At 36.1% G+C, this 23,804-nt stretch overlaps 1 protein-coding gene across 1 annotated transcript in view; it reads left to right on the top strand.

Moving 5' to 3' along the window:
* Nucleotides 1-23,804, top strand: part of LOC306844805 (receptor-type tyrosine-protein phosphatase T-like) — a gene marked incomplete at its 5' end in the record, with an annotated part of 223,783 nt that overhangs the window by 103,291 nt on the left and 96,688 nt on the right. The window contains 2 exons of the mRNA XM_079377179.1: nucleotides 11,957-12,253; nucleotides 17,199-17,308. Of these exons, the coding sequence (XP_079233305.1) occupies nucleotides 11,957-12,253; nucleotides 17,199-17,308 (407 nt within the window). The remainder of the gene's footprint in view (nucleotides 1-11,956; nucleotides 12,254-17,198; nucleotides 17,309-23,804) is intronic.

Here is a 23,804-nt window from a genome sequence, read left to right as displayed (position 1 = left end):
TTGTACTTAAAGGAACGTTACGGGTTCAAAACAACCTAAGTGCTGTTGACAGCATCTGTAAGATGTCATAGACTATTAGCACAGAGAATAATTGTGTTGTGTCTTTGTGTGTAAAAACAAGCCAATATAGGGTGCTTTTAAGAGGTAATATGCAGAATGTATTTTTGTTAAAGCACGTATATTAATTCTTATTAATATACGTGCTCAAACAACAATATGGGTTGTTTGAGTTGTAAAGTTGTCTAAATCAGCTTTCCTAGGTGGATAATTTGAAAAATATTTGAGCATCATTTGACAAGCTTAGATAATTTTAAATGATTTAATGCTTTTATCACATTAGTGTCAATATTTATAATAAATGTTTTATGTCAATATTTATAAAAATTACTTATTTTTAATATATTTAAACAGAAAACAGTTATTTTACTTTATAATATTATTTTACAATATTACTGTTTTTACTGTATTTTTGATCAAATAAATGCAGATTTGGTGAGCAGAAGAGACTTCTTTCAAAAACACTTATTCAAAATATTAATGAATTTTATTGCACTGTAGTGTATTTTAGTGTTTATCCTGCTTCAATTATACGGCAAATGCATTTTTTGTCTGGTTTTACAAACTGAGGGACAAGTTTAATTAATTAATTCTATTTATTTATTAATTTTGTGGTGAAGGATGACTTATGTTGAACATGGATAATTGATTCAAGAAAAAAACTCATTTATTTCAAATGCCAGTATGTATTTCCCTGAGTAGCAGATATATTGTTTGTTGCTTTATTCTTTATTTTAGAGATTTCTGATAAGAGCTGGTGCTCAGTAATATCAGGTGACATTATTCAAAGATCAATTATGAAGAAACTGTAATGAATGTTATTGTGAGTTCGTTTCGACTTGAACAGAGACCTTGCTGTGTGAGAAACCGAGGGAGAAATTCTGACCAAAGAGGAGGAGGAGAAGAAAAACATCCAGCATAAATATTAATTTCTCTTTTGTTCAACGAAAATGGCCCAATCGAATCTTCAGCGGATTCCAATCCACCTCAAATAGTTTTGTTATTCATAACCTGCCTCTATATATTACCATTGAATACTTCAAAATGAAATCACAGCAATCCCTCGGGATCATGGGAAATGTGGATTTACCACATTTGTTGATTTCTAACAGATTGGATTTAACTGACATCTGTGGTCATAAATCAAACATTAACAATGAATAAATCAATATCTCTACTACAAGGGACAAATTTAGAATGGTTTATTGTAAATACATCGGAGAAGGAGCAAGAAACCACAACAAAAATGATCTGTGATTTAGTTTTACTCCTAGTTGCACTGTTGTTTCAATAGTGATTGTCAAGCTTTTATTTGTTTGTATTGCAAATTAAAATAAAACGCTAGGAATTAAATAGCTGACAATATATCAAACAAAGAGGATTGTGAGTGTAATTGGTATAAAATAGCCACAGATATCTCAGTCTTGCACAAGACTGCTCTAGAGAGAAGGACATAAATGAAGAATTTCACATCATTTGAAAATGCAGCCACTGTTTCAGTAATGGAGATGAGGGGAAAATGTGCTTTTCCTTAATTAATTTGAACGTCTTATAGAGGGAAGACGAGGCGGTTTGCTTGTTGGGAGAGTAGCGCCCACTGGGCACCAACATATGGAGACTGCATTTGGCTTTGGGTGACGTTTAATGAACTTCTCATGATTAGGAGTTCCGATACCAAAAATAGCCCCCAAAGGACCTGAAGGAGGCCCTTATCTACAGGAGAAGCAGACTTTGTAGTCTAGCTCTAGGTTGTGTCTCACTGTGATTCAGTCTTACAACGCCGCGTTCACGCTAGCCTCGCTGACAGCAGCAGCAGCTGTGCTGTCTGTGATGTGACGTCAGGTGGCGCGCTATTTACAGCAGTCCTGTATTATTGCCCCGTGTATTACAGTCAGGCTACAGCAAGGTTACAGCAACACTAAAATATACTGTAAAGTATTCCCGCCAAGTCAAAATTACCCAGAAAGCAATATAAAATACAGTATTTAACTGTATTGTATAAATGCGGTATTGTACTGTAGGTTTTTACAGTATTGTGCTGCTAAATCTACAGCGATTTCTAACAGTGTAGATTACATTACTAACTACAGTTTTCATCATATAATCTGTAATTAGTAAGTGACTACTATTTGTAAGTAATCTATCCAGCTCTCTCTATATGTAAATGCTTTTAAAAATGAACTTTCAGTAACTCCATCAGATGCCATTTGCCGTTAAATCACACACATGGGTTGTCTGTAGGCTGTGAAGGGTAATTCTGGTTTAATCCAAATAGATTTAATCCTTTATCTATTTCCTATTCTACTTCCTTTCCTCTCTGCATGACTATATTTGGACCTGTCAACCAGATGCACTGTGGGTTTTGGAGCGCCACGTTCTAAAATGAGCCGTTAGTGAGCAGGTACATAAGCTGCCAATGACAATGTCACATTCCCAGCATGCAAAAAATGAGGAATCATTAATAACCAGGCCAGGCAGTCTCTGTGCTCGGGTGGTACGCTCACCACTGCACATTAAAAGAGTAACAATGATTTAATCGTCAACTCTTCTGTGAATTGTTTCCAGGCAACCTGTCTTAAATGTAATGATCTCAGTTTGATGAAAGAACTGGAAGGAGACTTAAAAGAGAGACGCGGACGGTGCAGCGTGGGGGGCTGGAAGCAGAGAGTTTTGCTGCGCTGTCAGATTTTTTTTTTGTCTAGAAAAGTGATGTGTATTCACGGAGGACAATGTTTCGTAAGACATATCGGCTGGTGTTCTCTCTCTTTTTAATGGTGCGTTTTGTTCACGTGCTTGTTGTTGCCTGAGCCGACCTTTTGTTTAAAGATCAAGAGATCTGTGCAGGGATTAGAGAGTTAGTTCTCCAAATGTCTGAGAGAGATGGTAGATGTGGCTTATCTTGAGGGGAATGGCTGGTTGAAGAGCCGTTCGACTGGAGAGCAGGGAAACAATGTGAAGAAAGAGTTTTGGAAGGGAAAAACGAGCACAGCCCTCTTCTTTAGGTCCCTTTGGAGCTGTCACCCTGTCTTGATGTGCATGGCTGCAGATAGCATGCTGACCAGAGGAGGCTGACAGGTGGAGCTGCCCCCCTCATTCAGGCTTCCAGAAACGCCTCCGAAATACATGACGCCGGGCACAACCGTTAAAGTGTGTCCAAAACCCACACAGAGACAGAATGGAGGGGGAAACAAAGAAATGGGAAAGTTTCCTTCACAGCAGACAGGTATAAATGGAATGCGGTTAAAATGAAATTACGTCTGTTGTTGGCTTGTCAAACATTGCAAACCTGCATAATGTGATTATTAGTGCTACAAGCATTGTAAACGGTTTCAGATTGAAAACGTTTCATTTTTTTGTCTTAAAGGTTCGAGTAAAATGAAAATGGTTCTCACCTTACAGGGGCTCCAGAAGTGTTTGGATACTTATAGATGTCTAAATGTTGTTGCATTAGATTTAAAATGTAAAGAGGAAACCACCAAGTGGCATATCATTTTTAAAATAGCACAAGCATAATTTGAGGTTTGATGGGGTAAAATAAATCAATGAATCAAATCACATCAAATCCTGGGTTGAGTTTAGATCTGAATTTCTCAATAAAATTACGTTTTGATTCACAAGATTTTAATTTGACTCAAACTGATGCAGTTTGATTTAATTCAGTTCAGTTTAAGTTGATTCAGTTGGTTCAATTAGATTCTGATTCTCATCTGGATTACATTTAAGCTGATTCTGAATTATTTGGTTGTATTTCAGTCATATGAAATAAATAATTTCTCGGCTAGTGCTGTAAATGACACATTGCAGCGTTTCAGTCTGATTCGAATCAGTTTTAGAACCAGCTCATAAGAGTTATTTGTTTTGGTGACATTGGTCACGATATGTTTTTGATTTACTAAAATGAACTGGCTCATAAAAGTGATTTGTTCATGAATTAGACTTCACCAAGACTACACCATTCAGTATCTTTTTGTTGCATCATATTTAGTACAGTCTCAAATTTCTCAAGTCTTTCAAGTTTTCAAATACTTGTTGGGTTTGCTCTGGTTTTCAACAATTTTGAATTTACTTAAGCATAAGCAAAATTGAGCTGCATCTCTGAAAACCCAGAGTTTTTTCACAAATTTTGACAACAGAGTGGATTGAAACAAAGAAACTGTTATAATGATGCAATCATTTTCTACAATTGATTTTTATTACACTTTTTCACATTGAAAAAGCTTTGAGTTAATATCGCAGATCTACTGTCTACTGAGGCGTTTGGATCCTTGGAGACTCAGGCTGCTCAGAGAGACTTCATAATTCACGCATATCAATCTGCTCCTTGGCCTTTTCCAGTCGAGGTCATCTGGGACAGAAAGGTCTTTCTCACTCGATAGGAGGGGAATAGCAATATTGTAACCTTTTTCAGCATTTGATTGAACAGGCAATTAAAATTTATATCATGTAACTTCATACTAGCACCACTGCAGCTGACGTTTTGTGCCTAAGAACATTATTTCCTCAGAAATAATTCTAACCAATGAGACGCTGACAAAAAATAGCAAAATCTACACCTTTATGCACAAAGGCTTCCGACTGAAGTCATTCTCTGCTGATGTCATTGGTTCATTGATGACTATGAAGTATTTTCAGAATTAAATACTAGCGTATTGCTTATTATATACTGAATTTACACTGTGTACCATCATCTTATTTTAACTATTTGTTTGAGTTACGCAATTAACTTTTCAAACATTAATATGCTACATTGTCACATAAACAGTTAATTTGAAACAACCAAATGCATCCATCTGAATATGTATGGATTGTGCTTTAAAGAAGATGAGTTTAAAAATGCAACTTTTCTAAGAGGGCTTTTATTGGAGAGGGTTTTTACCATGAATTTTCAACAAGAACATGTAGATAAACTACTTGACCTAACTAATCAACTTGTTGACTATCTCGACCCATCCCTAGTCCAGTCAAATGAGTTTAGTGTTCATTTGACACACTAGAAATGGAAGGTCAAGTTGACCGCAGTGCATTCTGGGATACAGTACACATTTGTGCAAAGATCATAGGTCAACAATGCATGAAAATTTGCATACTAAGAACAAAACGCATGCTACTTTCTATAGAAATTGTACAAGTTGTGTCATAAGTTGATATGCAAATTTAATGCAGTTGAATGAACCGTAAAGCATTAGTGTAAATTATTCTTGCCATTAAGCAAGCATATATTTAGTGGATTACGCACACACATGTGCATTAATATTTTAAGTCTGTCTGCAGTTAAGAGAAAACAATCAGTGTATGATGGAGGAATTAAATAGTTTGACATTGAATATGCATGAAAATGGGTTTAATAATGTGATGTTTTGGATTTATTTTTTATTTTTGCATCTGACACAGTATATGCATGCGATTGGCTTAATGTTTTTTTTCTTCTTTTAAATAGCTAGACATTATTATCTGCTATTCTAGTTTTCTTGCAGTAATTTCAGTTGCTTATTTTCAGGCTTTTCATGAAGCCAAGGCCAGAAAGCACTTCGAACCTCAACAAAAACCAGGAACAATCACCTTTGTGAGGAGACAAAGCTTCATTTTTTTAATATGACAATCAAAATTTTATGCAGAATTGCATTGAATGTGATTGTACAGTTTATTGGGCTGTGGAATTAGACTTCTAAATATTAGTTAGAGTCTGTTCACACCCCAGCAATCCTCACACAGACCCACCAGAGAACACCACGCATGCTCTCTTACATTCTTTTTGATGTCTGCTCCAACCTTTTCTGATTCAAAAGCTCTCCAAGTCTTTCACAATTGCCATCGCCCCCCCGTCACCCCCCTTCTATAACAGATTGCTTACATGCACTCCCAGTCTTTTCGTAATGTCCCGAAACCTCCCGCGGAGTTCATGAATATAAGCACTTTTCCCCTCCACTCTTATCCCAACTCCCACCGATCTGCTCTCCTCCTCGCCGCCCGCCGTTTGATATATCATGATCCTCGTTGCGTGAAGTCATTACTGCAGGAAGTGGAGAGCGAGGCAGTTCACACTGTTTTGCTCTTGGAAGGTTTAAATGATTGGAATCCTGGAGCTTATGATTGACTAGGGAAGAGGGAAGGGTGATTGCTCTTTTCCCCGTCCGGCGCCCAGTTGAAGGATAAACAATAACAAGACAGACTTGGAGTCATCTTTTGGGAATGTGTGAGGGTGTCTTATGGCTTTTTATTTTATAACTGTATTGTTTTTGTTTTTTTCTGCTGAGATTTTCTTTTTTTTCTGTTTATTTTTATTGAAACAATGTAGCAAGAATCTCTCTGCTCATCTGTCCATTTTTCAGCTCGTTTATGGCCATCAAGTATCTGTGGATGAATGGTAAAATTACTGTTTTCTGCAACTGTGGGAAATTATACTGAACATCTGAAAATAAACTCTTCAGATATTTAAAGTAAATATTTTATTTTGATGTTTCCAATATTTCAAAACTGACTTGTAGTGTTGAAAGTATAAAAAAAACTAAAATAATAATAATATAAATAATTCACTTTTTGCACTGTTCATTATGACTTAATAGTTGTTAAATAATTTTTAACATTTATTGACAATTTAAAACTTACAATAATGTATACTTTTTGAAATTATTATTTATTTGTTTGTTTGGATGTTTTTATATTTATTTATTTTAGATGTTGTTTTTAATATTGTGTTCTTCTGGGTGTAATATTAATACAAATATTATATAAAATATTAATAACATTTTTCAAAATTAAATTAATGTAATTTTTTGTGGTTGAATCAATTAAAAAAATGTTCATAGGACAATTATATATCTGAACTACAAACCACAATCTCTGTTTAGATTGCACCGATATCAATTTGGGTCATCTGAAATATTGTGTAAAGTGAGAAAATTAAACCAAATTCATCATCTAATCGGTTCCCATGGCAATGAGGAAACCTGAGTACCAACAGAGAACGTCATGTTACTTCACACTGTCAACTTGTTGGATGAGTCAACAAAATATGATAAAGAACTTTATTGATTTATGTTCTCAACATCTCTCAGTTAAGGCAGATTGAGTGTTTTCTCAGAGAATGCAGCATTCTCTCTTGTTTAGTGTGGGTTTGTCTTCCTATCTGTCAGTAAATAGTTTGCTTGACAAAGCAATCTCAGTTATTTAGACAATGTTTGAAAAAAGTCTCTTATGCTCACCAAAGCTGCATTTATTTGATAAAAATACAGTAAAAACAGTCAAATCATAAAATATTATTACAAATTAAAATACCTATGTTCTATTTTAATGAATTTTAAAATGTTTATTCTTGATGAAAAACAGAATTTTCAGCATAATAACTTCAGTCAGTGTCACATGATCCTTCAGAAATCATTCTAATATGCTGATTTGCTGCTCAAGAAACATTTTGGATTATTATCAATGTTGAAAACAGTTGTGCTGCTTAATATTTTTCCTGGAAACTTCAATACAGCATTATTTGATGAATTGATCAAATGAACATGAATTTATTTTAAATATAAATCTTTTGGATTTGGAAATGGCTTTACTGTGACTTTTGATCAATTTAATGCATTCTTGCTTAATACAAATATTATTAATTATTAAAAACAAAAACTATTGACTTCAAACTTTTAAACAGTACTGTATAACGTGGTTTTGCTATTTAAATTTTAAATGTCCAGCTACCGCAGTACTCTTATTTTTTAAGGGAGGTATGATAGGAATAGAAGAAAACACGTGTTCAAATTGTTAATTTGTCATGTCAAGCATTATAGAATAGACAGTATAGTGGCATGTGTGGCTGTTGGAGGTTATTGTGTACTACAGGATAAACCACAACAACTGCAAACCCACAAAGGGACGAGCAGACAGACGGCGGTGTCGGCCTCACAGAGAGTATATTCCTTTTGATCTGCTGAGTCTCTCTCTCTCCATTTCCCCTTCCACTTTCACTTTTTTTCCCTTAAGATCATCAGTGTGAAATCACAACCAAATATAGTTTGTTGCCTTTGAAACTCTTGCTGATGTTGCTAGCTGCTGCCGCTCGTAGGAATAGTTCACCCAAAAATGATGAAATCATTTACTCACCCCGTTTTCATTCTACCCCGTATGTCTTTCTTTCTTCTTTAGAACACAAAAGACTTCTTTAAAAATGGCATTTTATAATTTTAGGTGAACTATCGGTTTAAATCCCTTTCCTTTTCTCTTTCCGCACACTGAATGTACTTTTAACGTGTAAAACTGCAACTCAGCACCCATATCCTCATAAAAATCGAGTTTTCCTCTTTCAAAATGTTCAACTTTGACCCTTCAGCATGCCCTTGGCTAAAATGTAGCAGCGCAGTGTAGCAGAACTTTGCTTTGCTGAGTGTTTTAGAGCTCAAAGCTGCAGTGAAGGTGAACACTGCTAATGCTGAAGCAGTATGTTTGAGGAACTTCTATATGATGTCAGTTGTCCTCAGTGTTTGTGACTGCTGCAGCATTCCTAAACTGGGAATGTAACCCGACACAAACGTCAAGTCCCAGCGTGATGCGCTTCACGCTGTGCAAAGTACAACCGTTTCACTTTGATGCGTGTCACCTAATTAAAAGGAGAAGTTTTAAAGTTACATCTAGAGTTAAATGCTAAGTATTGTTTACTGCAGCTAGAAAAAAGCAGACAGTAATTAAAAAACACTCCGGAGAGAAACGACCCAACATCTGTTCGCTGTGTTAATCTAATTGATTCGAGTTGTGTCACTGCATGGGGTGACTCGAGTCTTTGGGAGACTTTGGATATCAGATACTATAAATGCATTAACTGGCACACAATGTGTACCTCCTGTCCACGTTCAATATTCTTTAATTGTGTTATGTGCTGAGAACGCTTTCTTTTTTTAAATGACTTTGTTTCAAAACCTGCGAGCTGCCTAATTAGACAGCATTTTAAGGCATTATATGTGGACAGTATATTGCACTTTTTGATGACTGAATTTGTATTTATTTCTTTATTTCTTTAAGTTTGTTCATATCAAAACAGCAGTTTATGTAGGCAGTATACAGCAAAGCAGACCACTGGGTTTTGGAGCAAAGATTATATGCAGTATTTTGTGTCCATCCACACACTCTTTTAACCTTTGATGGGTTTTTCTTCGATTGGATGGAGATGTTTTTGAAGGTTGGCCATGTTTGCATGTAAACCGATGGTGCCACTTTGGTCTACAAATGACCACTGGATGGAAGCTTTAGTGAGTTTTGAAGGCAAAGTGCAACCTTGCAGAAATATCTGAACATTCTCTCTGAAGAAAAGCACAAGACTCTTTAGAAGTGTAATAAAGCATCTGTTAAGCCTGCTGTGTTTTATTGTTCCCTGCAAGACTCGCAAATGACAAAAAATCTTTGATTTGTGATATCTTTTTCTCTTTCTCATTTATTTATTTAATTTTATTTTATTTTTAGTTTGTTAATTGTTTTATTTCATGATTAAAAATCATTTTATTATATCAATTATTTTATTCATTTTATTATCAGTTTTATCGTTTTTTTTCTTTATTGTTTTGTTTTATTTTTATCTATATTTTTATACCTATACAGCAGATGACTGTTAAAATGCTTTCTTTATTTCAAAAAATAAAAATGAGTCATCATGTCATTTTCAATGCTTGATGCGGATATCTAGAAAGCAGAATGGCTGTTGGCCGATGTATGATACAATTTCATTATGGCGAATGAGACACATTTAGTTTTATTTCATTTTTCACTGTTGTTTTTCACTGTTGTTCATTCCCTGCCTCTGTCTTTCCCTCATCTGAATCTCTCGGTTTAAAAACCCACGCAGCTGGGTATGGTGGACACCTATTGATATGTTTATTGCTTGCAGTTTCCCCTCTTGTTCCAGAGAGAGCAAGAGGGATGGTGGAGGTGTGATAAATGTTGCGGGGCGTTTGGGTCTGAAGAGATCACACCAAAGCAGCGCAGCAGCAGTACTGAAGATTGATTTCTCTTATGCAATTCTCCCCAACGTCTGCGATTAATGACCCTCTACGCTTGCCATTCATCAGCATCTCCCCTTGCTAAACCACACCAGCCCTCATCCAGGCTCCAAAAGCCCACCTATGGCATCACGGCATACCCCGCGGCTGCACATTAGCGTGTTGCTAAAGCTCTCACATATTCACCTCTTTCTGTCAGATTAATGACGATACTGTTACCCCGCACCTGTCCACCAGGCAAATCCCCTGCCCGCCCAACACCTTCCCTCGACGGCGGGCTTCATGTTGGACACGGACCCTCAGTGGCAGAAAGCCAAAGCATTGCCTGATCGGACATATGTCTCTACTTTTATAGCTATTCTAGTGAGGCTTAACCACGTACAGTAGGATTTACAGTCTTAAATCTGCTTAGATGTCACCTTTAGATGGGAAGCAACTCTGATTAAACATAGATTAGCCATAATCTGGCCTTCAGGAGCAAAGGATTTGGGGTTTTGGGTCATTTGTTGTTATTTTTAAGCAATTTGCTCAGCTAAGAGATCAGCTTCAGTACAAATCTCCAGCAGATAACCTAAAATGCAGCTCCCAAATAGGTACAGACAACAAAACAGTATCTTTTTCCGACTTTCCTGGTTTGCTTGATCTTGAATAGAATGCAGTTGAATAAACAATGCTTCAAACTTCGTAAGTCTAAAACTCCCATGTGTAGGAGCTATTGAAGCTGAAAAACGCTGATGTCTGTCCTAGACATGACACAGTTCTCACAATGCTCAAATTGCTCTGCACCCAGGAACTCTCAGAACTTTGAGAATGAAAGCGTCCTAAGAGGGCTGCCATGATGTAAACTATCTTAAGACGTTAAAACTCCCTTTCACATGCGGCTCCCTCAAGATTCACCCAAGGCCAAAGTCAAAAACCAGTCGCCTGCCTCTTTTATGCTTTTCTTCTAATCTAGAGGAATTAGTGTGAGAGATTTTGTCCAACAACCCCACTGGATCCACTGGATAGTCTCTGATACTGTTTGTTTCACTGCTCGATATTGTTCTAGGATCTCATATACAACAGAGGGTAGTTGTAATGCTTAGTTGTAGCATTTATTAATTTATTGAAAGTTCTTGCCATTTACAAAAGTGATGATCTGCAAAAAAAAAAAAAGGTTTGAAACAATCTAGAGAGCAGGTTGTCCAAATATAATACTGAAATATAAGGGATGCTTAATGCTATAAGTAATAGGAAAGGGGAAAGGAAAGGGGTGTGTGGCCAAGTATGGTGACCCATACTCGGAATTTGTTCTCTGTATTTAACCCATCCAAGTGTACACACAGTAGTGAACATACACCCGGAGCAGTGGGCAGCCAATGCTGCGGCGCCCGGGAAGCAGTTTGGGGTTCGGTGCCTTCTATATCAGATAAATGCTGTTGTTTTGAACTTTTTATTCTTCAAAGAATCCTGAAAAGTGCATCACATTTTCCACAAAAATATTAAGCAGCACAACTGTCAACATTGATAATAATAAGAAATGTTTCTTGAGCAGCATATCAGCACATTAGAATGATTTCTGAAAATTAATGATGCTGAAAATTCAGCTTTGTCATCACAGGAATAAATTACATTTTTAAATGTATTAAAATAGAAAACAGTTATTTAATTTTTTCTAATACTGTTTCACAATATTACGGTTACTTTTTTATTACTGTTTAATGTAATCTTGATCAAATAAATGCAGCCTTGTTGAACAGAAGAGACCCAAAAACAAAAATATTACTGAGCCCTTTTGAACAGTGTACATATTTCTCTATGAAAGAAAGAATTGTGTCTTTTGATAAGTGTTTCTCATATGACTCAAAATAAATTGGCCATCCATATTCCATCATATTTATCTCTGACCTTCCATTCACTTTCTCCTATTTTTATCCCTACAGATCCAGTCAACGGTCCCCAGAATGTGAACGTGGTGGACATCCGCGCCCGTCAGCTGACCCTGCAGTGGGAGACCTTCGGATACGCCGTGACACGCTGCCACAGCTTCAACCTGACCGTACAGTACCAGTATGTGTTCAACCAGCAGGAGTTTGCTGCTGAGGAGCTGATACCGACCTCCTCTCATTACACTCTGAGGGGACTCAGGCCTTTCGTGACGGTCAGACTACGGCTGGTGCTGGCCAACCCCGAGGGCAGCAAGGAGAGCGAGGAGATCGTCAAACAGACAGAGGAAGACGGTGAGTGGGATAAAGATGGAGGAATGGGATAGATGTTGTAAGTGTATGAAATCTTTCATTTTTGCTGTCTTTAATTTTTTTACAATCCAGCACTCAGTATTGATTTTTTTTCCTTTTTTTTTTCTTTTCTTGGTGAGATCATGTAACGTCCATCCCTACTTCAACTCCTCCATAATTTGCACCCTTCTCCAGTTTATAATAAGATTACTTTGCTAATTACTGTGTCTGAACAGTAATCATATTACTGATAATCACTCATGGCTTAATTTCTGAAACCCATCATCCTTTAGCAGATGGACAAGACAACATGCAAAACTGTCCATCCAGCTGTAAATTCAATAGATCATTGCAGTTCAGAAGCATTTTCACCAGAACATGATTTCACTCTTATATACTTAAAGCAAGACAAGGCAATATATTTATATAACACATTTCGCACACAGTAGTAATTCAAAGTGCTTTTTAAAAAGTACAAATTGAAGAAAAATGTGTAAGTTAAATTGCAATAAGATTCTACATTAAAATGAATAAGAGTAATACGACTAATTTTATGTTCTGCATGCATTACATTTAGTGTTCTGTCTATTAAACTTGAGTGCACAGTTGAGCGATTTGTATTCTTTCTAATTTCATCCATTTTGTTTCATTACAAATAAAAGAAATTACAATTATACTAAAGCATTGCCCTCGTGGTTCACATCATATAAAAGAAGACCTGACAGAACATTACCATGGCTAATTTACAATAAGTGAACAAATAAAGAAATGGACATGCAATATGTAGAAATGTTTTTATTTTGTGAAAAGAATGAGACCATAGAGTACCATGAGAGACATGAAACTAGCACAGTATAGGAAATTGATTGCTAGGCAGAACAATTATACAGTTTAGTGGTCATTATACAAAGAATATTTGATCAATCAATCAGAATCAAGTATTCCAAAGAGCCATGTAAATATTTACTAATCTTTTTTTTTTAACTGTACACGCTTTCTCTCTCTCTCTCTAATGAAACTCGTGAATTTATCTGTACGTTTTCTTTTACAAACAGTGTTGTATTGAATATATTTTTCTATTTACTGACAGCAAAACTCTCAAGACTACATTTAAAATTGAATAGCTACTGTTTTTAATATATAAGTGCTGGTTTAGGCTAATTAGAAAATTTCCTTGGTAAGAGTTATAATTGTAAGCAGAATAAATGCATTGATTGTCTTCTTGAATTTATATCTTTTTACTTGAAGGTTGTTTGAGGAACATTTTAAATGGAGCTTTGTTTGGTACAGAAATCATTAATACTTGTTCTTGGCATTTAATCTTACTAGACATTTAAATTAAACAAGAACAGAAGAAAGAACTACTAACCTTCACTGGAAGAATTGCACATGTACAGAAAGACTGGAGGTTATTGCTTCAATACAATGAAGCAAAACATGACTATTATAGGCTAGAACATCCTTTCATAGCCAACATTTAGCATCAGGGACTCCGCTATTATAGCTAATGTTGACAGTTGTAGATTTTGGCAAATTAGTTTCAGAACATGCCTGACCCTTACCACATTCTCAAATGCGAAAATGGGAATAGTTCAATGACCTCATCCCATTATTTCAATTATCCAACATTTTAATTAATGACTCTTACCTCTGCTCCTTGAGGGCTGAAGGGCCGTTGGTTTTGTTTTTAAGTCTTTGTCTTGGAGCGCTTATGTGTTCTTTCCAGCTGAATGCAATTCTGAAGCTTTTCAGAGTGCAGCTGTGGAAATTCAGTTGTTGTTTTTTTTTTTTTTTGGTTTGGGAAATGCTGTTCAATAGTGCCCATGTAAACCCTCTTACTTATGCACTGTGGTCAGAAATAAACAGTGTCGATTTTTAAAAAATGGTTTAAAAGCAGGTAAATTCTGTTCTTTTACATTTTTATAGCCTAAGAATGAGTCTTACTGCCTTTCAGCCTATCGGTTATCTCTCAAAAAAAAAAAAAATGGTGCTATATAGCACTAAAAAACCCACCAGCTGCAGTTCTTTGGCTCGTAAAGAACCTTTAAAGGGCTTAACAGTTTCTTTGTACGGCAGTGGTGCTATATAGCACCTTAATCACCCCAAAGAACTGCTGAAAAACCATACAGGAGCTTAACAGGTTCTGTATAGCCCCTCAATCATGCCAAAGAACCGGTGAAGAACCACTGAAGCATCCAGATTTGGTGCTGTACAGCACTAAAAATGGTTCCCCTATGATTACGAGCCAAAGAACCACTTTTAGGCCTATATAGCACCATTTTTTTGAGTGAATGATAAAATAAGAAAAAAGAAAACCAAGAGTCCTTTTTTTAAAGCAATGACTAAAGATAAAAAATAAAAAAAACCTTAGTCTTCAGTGTCTTCTATTATGCTGATTTGCTGCTCAACAAACATGTCTTATGATACATTTTGAAAACAGTTGTGTTGCTTAATATTTTGTGGATACATTTTTATCAGAATTCCTAACAACTACAAAGTTCAAAAGAATTGCATTTATTTGAAATGTATATCTTTTGAGACACTTTAAATGTATCGGTCATTTCTGAGCAATAAAAAATCCTACTGTCCCTAAACTTTTGAACATTAGTGTTGATATGCAATTATTTTATGATTCAATGATGCTGTGCAACGGGGCTGTTTTCCATCATATATTAAAAACAACGCCAATGGCAAATGATCTGCGTTCCTTCTTAATGTACATTATATTTACATTATAAAGTTTGGTGCAGTTATTATCTGTTGATTTAGTTCAGAAGTTATTTCTGCTAATAAAGGAAACAGTATACTTTTTGAATAACACATTAAATTGTTGTTCAGTAATGGTGAAAATTTACAAAAATCATCATTGCTGCATAAGCTATACGATTTCTAAACGATTTGAATGTTTTAATAATGCATCCTCTCTGATATCTGCAGTTGTAATGCTCACAGTGAAACTGTTTGTATTGTAAGACATTAGATCGTCTTGTGTATTTGAGAATCACTACAGTTCTGTTCAGAAGTCAGATCCTCTCAGAGAAGTAAATGGAAACAGAATTGCTAGACCGTAGTACTGCTCTGCTCCTCCTGAAGAAAAACAACAAATATGAAACAAAGATGATGAAAGCCGTCCTCCTTTAATCCATCCGTTCCATTGATGTGTTACAGTTAAAAGGAAATCCCAACGTAGAGCATGTTAAAGCTTCACAGTCTGTGAAAAGACACAATGTTTCTCAGAGAGAGGGAAGGTTTGCAAGCGGCGCTTAATTAGAAAATTTCCCAGAGGGAAGCGCTCAGCCACCATTTACAATTAATTTCTCCCAGCTTGTTTTTAATGCTGAGCAATAAAACTGTGAAAATACAGCCTATTGTCAGGCCTTAGATTATTAGATTATAGCGTATAATTCAAGCTCATCTCATTTTCTTTTCGTTTTTCATTTTCATGTTCTGATGAGTCTGTTTTGATATGGATAGAACTCTTTTGGTTATTCAGTATCTGCTCTTGTCTGCCGCACTGATGTTTTTTTCTTTTTTTAAATGTTTTTTGCATATGAAAACCTATAATTGCTGTCCTTTGTGTTAGCAAATTGATGGACAGCTGCAACATATCAATAGTGAAGCAAATTTGTCCCTCTGTGTAACCTTATATGGGGATAATTGCAGGAGGGTGAAATTAACATGAGGGCGGCAGACCGTATTTTTTACCTTATTAGGTCAACAACAACACCAACCCTGTACTTACCGAAACCTGCTTGCCCGTAAACAGGAACAGAATGAATATGTTGTTTGCGATTTATTCAGAGACGAAAATAATCAGTAAGATTCAATATATGATAATTACGAAACCTTTCAAAAGTTATTTGTATCTGAGAGGGACAAGCATAAAGGGGAAAAAATTGTTTCCTCCACCTTAAACTTAATGAAACATCACTCATAGTCTCTCATAGATTTCCCAGAGGGAAGCGCTCAGCCACCATTTACAATTAATTTAAACTTAAATCACTCATAGATAGAATTGAAAAAAAGAAACGCTCTCTTTTGTTAAATAAAGTTAATGAAATGCTCCATGAACAATTGATGTTGTCATTCTTTTATTCGCCATTTAAGACGACCTCCAGCTTATCTGTTTGTGCCCGAGCTTCCTCTCCCGCTTGCCCCGTTACAGCCCTGCCACGTTCATCTTTTTAATCTGCCCTCCCAATTAGCCGCGACTTAGTGCAAAGCAAACAGCAGCGCTCAGGCTGCTAAGTTGGACTAAACGGCCTTTTAGCTAAATCATTAGCTCCCTTTGCACACACTGTCAGGAGCAGTCTTACTCATTAGTGTGTCATCGTTAGCAGTCAAGTCAAAGACACTAACCAAGACTGAGAAATGAAAGACAACCAGCCTCAAGTTAACCTACTGTATGGGCTATTGTCAAACTGAGCTAAATTAGCACATTTGCTTGCTAATTTATGAAATCGTCAAGTCATAGCATCACTGAAAATGCCATGCTGGCATACGAGAGCAGGATGAGGCTGTGTATGGAGAATGACATCTTGAAAACAGGTTTTTAGGGTGTTAATGATGTTCTAGCAAGAGTTTATTTGGAAAATGTGTGCCAGAGGGGACGTGCGCACAAAAATATGCAAATAGACACGCATATGCACGCAGTGGTACTCGTAGCACTTGTTAACACCTCTCGATATCGAAGGGTGGCAAAGCTGCTACAATTCACACTTCGAACATTGCGACTGAGGTGTGTTTGACATAGTTTTTGCTTCTTTAGTCAGCCAATCTCTGCTCGCCTCACTTTACCTTCTACCCAGCAACACAAGCCATTTCTGTCACCCTACGTCACCTCTGTTCTCAAAACAGTCAGGTTTTATTGGTACGGTATATGAGTTATAGATGTTGACTAAACATGTTTTTGAGTTGCTAAATGTTTTGAATGTGTGTTCTATACTAGTTCCTGGCCCCATTCCTATGGAGTCCATTCAGACAGGCCCTTACGAGGAGAAGATCTTCATGCAATGGAAGGCTCCGAATGAAACTAATGGAGTCATTACACTCTATGAGGTAGGAAAATGCTCCATCTTTGTTTGTTTATTTATATTTAATGTACTTATAATTTATATATGTATATAAATATAATATTATAGGGGTTTCTGTAGGTCTTAAAAGGTCTCAATTTGCCCTTCCACAAATTAAGACCTTAAAAAGTCTTAAATTCATTGTCGTGGCATTAAATGGTGCATGCTTTGCCAGAAATGAAAATCTTCTTCAGTATTTTTGTTTTTCAACACAAATAATGAAACGTCCTTAAATTAAGATGTCTCAAGATTTAATGAAGTCTTGAAAAAGTGAACAAAATTAAGTTAGTTATGCTTTAAACAGAAACAAATATCTCTCGATGGGGTACTTGGGGTAATTAATTAAGTTTAATCAAGTTGATTGGCAGATATTCTGTCTCGTTTTAATCATGCAGTCACTTCATTCTGATCAATTCCACAGAAACCAAGACTCCTTATGTAATATAGCTTCTCAAGTAAACGTGTCTTCTAGATTCTACAATTAAATAAAAAGTCAGGTAGATATGCTGGATGTTGTATTTTCATGCATGAAACGGAGATGTTGCTGTTCATGTGTGTATGTGTGTCTCCAAACTTTATATCAAAGTCAATTTCTGTGGTAAAATTAGGTTGCAGGATGCTATTTGGTGCACATTTTGCACAAAAATAAGTGATTTTCTGTTGGAGCAAATGTTGTTTGACAGGCCGGATCTCTCGCAAATTAATTATTTATTAGTCAATGCATAGAATATCCACATTACAAGCAAGGAAATGAAGTCACGGCATGACAAAAACAAATTACATCCAGATTTTGCTTTAATGTGTGTGTTTGAGTGGGCTGGAGGCACAAAAGAGCCTCACTATCTCTTTGATTTGATGAGGAAGACAAACCACGTGCAAGACATTGTGCATATCCAGGTACATCATTAAAACGGGGTTACAGCATGTGCCATCTTGGTGATAAGAAGATTGACAGAATTTACTAAATGTATCGAGTGGACACAATGCGGTCCCATTTGGCCGGATAATTGCTATAATAGCCCTCATTGATTTAATTAGAAGCGTCCAATAGAATTATCCAGGAGATCTGAGCATCCGTATGCCTCCTCTCCTCGCTTTTAGTGATTCAGACAAATTACACTTAGGACAAAGAGCTCGGAGGCAGGAAAAGGAAAGCGCGGAGATGAATGCAGCGGAAGGGTCACGAAAGGATACGGTTTTGTTTGTGGCAAGCAAGCTTCTTGATTGTAAGCTGTAGGAAATTTTGGACTTGGAGACTCATGGAAAAAAATAGGGCTACAACAACTTGCAATAAAAAAAATTAAAGATTGAGAGTGTTTTTTATGTATTTTGTTTTTGAGAGGATGAAAGGTTATTTGCAATATACCATTTAAACATTTTTCAAATGAAATATTGCATAGACATACAGTATCATATGCAATGCTGCATATACAATGTCTAATACATGTATTGCTGTGCATGTTATGTATTTTAAATGCATGTTAAAATAAATAATATTATATTATTATATTAAAAATGTGTATGTATTAATCATATTTAAAAACATCAATAGATAGATAGATAGATAGATAGATAGATAGATAGATAGATAGATAGATAGATAGATAGATAGATAGATAGATAGATAGATAGATAGATAGATAGATAGATAGATAGAAAGTTCTGAACGACTTGAATATAGACTTTTCTATTGACAGTCACAGTCTGTGCTCAGAAGGTTCTATAAATAAAATTATTTCCAGTACACTCACTTCAGTGGCAATCACACCAGAAGTGATTTGAGGTTAAGTCCCTGGAACAAGGACACAGAGATGATTACTTATGGCTCAACCCTTGTAGGAATGAACCAGTAACCTTCTGGGTGCCAGACACTAGGCCACATCACCCTATGTACTGTATGCACTGATGTGCTGGGTGGTTCATTTGATCTACACTTATAAGAGCAGCTCACCAGCCTGCTAAATATGACACACATACATCGCAGTGGGGTTCAAATCAGTTTCTGAGTACCTGAGATGTGTCCTGCATCAAAATCCATACTTTTGATCAAATTTCCCCTCTCTCCCTCTCTCTCTCTCTGTCTCTTTCCTCGCCCTTCATTTCACTGCACAACAGCCTCCTGTTATCAAACCATCAAAGCCTTTCAGAAATTAATTGCTTTGCTGACAAAATAAGAGTGTGCGTATGAAAGCACATGGAAAGTAAGACAGAGAAGATCCTCAGCATCTCCTTATTAATCAACACTGAGACGTGTAAAGCGAAGGTGTCTTTTGTCCTCCAGCTTCTTTATTTTTCTTTATCTCCATGCAAATGAGGATGAGTAAGTAGCAGAACACTTCTGCACATGCGGGTGTTTAGTCATTGATCTTTGTTTTGTTTAATTTGCGTGACATGTTGTGAGTTTGCGATGACGTGATGTCTTCCACCCCTCCGCTGTGTCTCGTGCGGTGTTTCTGATAGCTTCCTGTCTGGAGTTAGGTGGAAACAAACCACCCACTTTGTTTACAGAGAGAACATGTCTGATGGTTTTTCTTTGGAGTGATGGACAGGGACATTGACACTCTCTGTGGGTACTGTTATTTATGTACACACTTTAAAATTAAAATGACATTTGAGTTTGACCTGATGTTTGGCAAAAAAATGTACCATATCATTATACCATGTTTTTTGCACCATTGTATTTCAGTTCGTACCTAAATGTACCATGATATTATACCATCCTCATACCTTGGAGAACTTTATAAAAAAAACATCAGATGCCTTCAATGTGCCATATACCTCTTTGTATGATACCATGGTAATTTTTTCATGCTAAGATTTTTAGATATCTACCATGGTAATACCATAGTATTCTTGGCTTTTATGAAAGGAATTAATACTATTATTCAGCAAGGACGCATTCAATTGATCAAAAGTGGCTGTAAAGACATTTATTATTTTTCAATTTCTATTTCAAATAAAACAACATTTATAAGTTTTTTTTAAGCAGCAAATCAGCATATTAGAATGATTTTTGATTGATCATGTGACACTGAAGACTGGAGTAATGATGCTGAAAATTCAGCTTTGCATCACAGGAATAAATTATATTTTACAATATATTCACATAGAAAACATCTATTATTTTAAATTCTAATAATATTTCACAATATTGCTGTTTACTGACCCAAAACTTTTGAACACTAGAATAAATACTAATCATGATTAGTGCCATGGTACCACCATAATACTTTTTTCTAAGTAAAAATCTCCTTTTGTCTCAATAAGTTAAAGTAAGGAGCTGTCATTCTGTGTGCTGATGTAGTGTGGAAGGTTTCACCTCTTAATGAAGATAAACGGCCTTTTCTGCCCTTACGGGATGGAGGAACCTGTGCACATCCCACCTCCTCCCTTCATGGTGTTGTTTTCATTTCCATCAATAAGCGCTTTGGTTGCAAGCACTCGAGTTGAGAGAACCAGTAACCCCTATCTCTCTAGAGCAGCTAAACCCGGTAAATGGGTTAATGGCCCTACACGTCTGGTCTAGAGACAGCTGGGGGGAGGTCTTAATCCGGGTTAATGTCGAGAGTGCGGTTTTTATTTACCGTTTGTCGTGTCATGAGACGGTAAGATTGAAGTACCCTTACTTTGTCCCAAACAGCAGACATTAGTGTAGCATTGCTTGTAGTCAGAAGGAAGTCGAGTTGATGCAACCAATCTTTAAAAGACATTCAGAATTTTCATGATCCATGAACAAATTGTGTATTCTGCTTTTTTCAGAGTAATATCTATGAAGTAAAGTTTTTATTTTTGGGGAGAATGAAATTTGTTTCACCAAGTCTATAGACATTTTCCACTCTTTTCATTCTCTCTCATGCCGTATAGTTGTTTGTGGAGAATGGTGAGATATTATTTGAATAATTTGTTTTTGCGTTGTCATTTGTTTTCAGATTTATTCACATTAAAAATAATGTAAAATCACATTGTATTGTAGTTGATCATGGTGGTAAGTCTCTAAGCGGACAGTTCTTGATCCATCTAATTATATGAGACTATATTATTATTATTATTATTATTATTATTTACAGTACTGTATTTTCTTCTATATTTGTTTCTTTGTCTATGTTTTATGCCTGCAGAATTGAGTGGAATGTAACATATTATTCTCTACACCAAATGTTGAGTAACCTCATTTCTTCCTGGCATCCCAAACTCTCATAACTCACCCTCAAAATTTACAAAATACTAAATATTCTGTGTTCTCAGCCAGTCTGTTTACCAACTGTAAATCTCAGGAGATGCTGGCTTGAACGAGGCCGAAGAATTACTAACCAGCTTGGGTTTATAGTTTTTTATTTCACGTATCTGCCTTGGATTTCAGGTTCTTATCATCTTTTCTGAAGGGTTGAAAGTCCATGCGGAATGAATTTTAGATGTTTAATTGCTTCGAGTTTATTGAAGTACTTCTTTGTGACAGATGTATGCAAGTGTGGTTGCAGGTTTGTTTTTCTAGGGTGCTTTTTTTTTGTTAGTTTACTTGTCACATGACAAAAGGAATATTGTATGACAGTGTCACAAGAGACGTTATCCCTGTTCCAAAGCGTAGTGAGCTGCCTTCAGTATATGCCTTTTTAATACTCATTGCTGAAGTGAAGTAGCCATAAATCCAATATCTCCCACAAACAGGGCTGTTTTCTTCACATTCCTATCTCCACTGCGAAACTGAACTGGGAAATGAACCCTTTTCAAATCAGCTGTGGTCAATTAAACTCAAGCGGCTCTTTTAACAGAGAGCCACAGTACGTTCAGTAGTGCATTAGGCCACTTTTAGCAGCCTGTCGTGTGGCATCACATGCCCCCTGGCCACTTCCTGTCTCCCCTGACAACGGTCTGAAACGAGAGAGGGAGGACAGATGAGAGCGAGAGACAGATCCCCCATCATCACCTCTTCATTTCATACTTTGTCTCCTACAGGATTGATCATCCCTTGTGTTTTTTTTGCCCATCGGGACATTTAAGTGATGACAGGGTAATTGGAGGTCTATTGATCTCTATGCTGGCCTTTGATCTTTTATGTTGTTGTTATTGCTGTTTTTTGTTCATTTAGTCACATAGAAAATGGAAGAATTGCTGGATTTTGTTCAGATGTTGTCAAAAGTGAAATTACTGTGGTAGTACATTTTAATGAGATCATAAATGGAGTATCCATGTGTTCTCTTGTTGAACTGGAAAATACACAATCAAATGAACTTGCTATACAGCAACAACTAGTTTAATGCAAAAATGTGTATAGATAGTTTTTTCTGTTTGTATAACAGCTGCTTTGGATTTCAGGTTCTTATAATCTTTTCTGAAGGGTTGAAAGGTAATGCAGAATTAATTTTAGATAGAACTTATTAAAGTACTTCGCTATTTTTAATTTAGCATGTTACTTATGTTTTTGTAATTGTTCGAGAAATTTACCTGCAATTTCTGAGTGAAAATTGTTTTTTTACCAAATTTGTTTCAGCGTGGTTACTCTACTAGACTATCTAGTGCACTCCAGATGCTTTTTGAATCTGATGCTGTCTGTATATTTAACGAACAATACCCTTCAGCCACCTCACGCTTTCTGTTTCATTGGGCTGTAAAGAACCTGTGTTTTACAAGATATGTTCAATACGACCCGCTGTTGGCTGAGTATATTAACACCGAACAAGGGCACAAATTTACAGAGGAGCTTCGCTAAAGGCAATAGATGATATTTTAAAAGCCCCTTTAATAAAAGGCCTGCCATCAATCTCTAATGCCCTTTCGTTTACAGGAAAACCTATGAATTTAAAACAAAAAAGTATCTAACTGGTAGATATGCAAAGCCAAACCTGGACACAATTAAATGTTAAAGGTGAATTTCTTTAATGCTTAAACTTCTGGCTAAAGACATGAGTTGAAGCAGAAATACCTGTTTGTCCAAACAGCGGCTGAAGAGGGTTTCATCATTTCAGTCAGCATGTACAGTAAATTGGCAGCTGTAAAAGCTAAATTCAGGCTGTAACTCTCTATTAAGACTGATTTATAATCCGTAACATGTTAACTTGTGCTTGGCAGTATATTACACCAGGCTGCTCCTCCACACCTCAGCACCGCTGTGTGATTTACTGACCCAACATGAAATCATAAACATGATAGCATATTAAATCAAAACTAGGCTGCTGGAAAGCATAAAAAAATATACCAGTATAAACAATCCTTTGACATGAATAAAACAGCAAGCGTGAAAGTTTAAGGAAAACCTATGTATAGTTGGATACTGTTACTGCATGTTCTTGTCCTATACAAGATATTGCATGCAGGATTGTTTTTCTTTGACGTATTATTTAAAAAAATAATTAAGTATAAATAACAGTTTACAGTTTGATTTTGGTTGCACTGTCCCTTTAAGTGACTGTACTGTATATACTCTATATACATGTATATGCCGTCTGACGTTTTCTTTTTCCTAAAGATGAACAAATATTAATTTT

Source organism: Barbus barbus (assembly GCF_936440315.1).
Source record: "Barbus barbus genome assembly, chromosome: 25".
Taxonomy (NCBI): Eukaryota; Metazoa; Chordata; class Actinopteri; order Cypriniformes; family Cyprinidae; genus Barbus; species Barbus barbus.
Note: the sequence above shows the minus strand (reverse complement) of the source record. Positions and strands in the feature narration are given on the sequence as shown.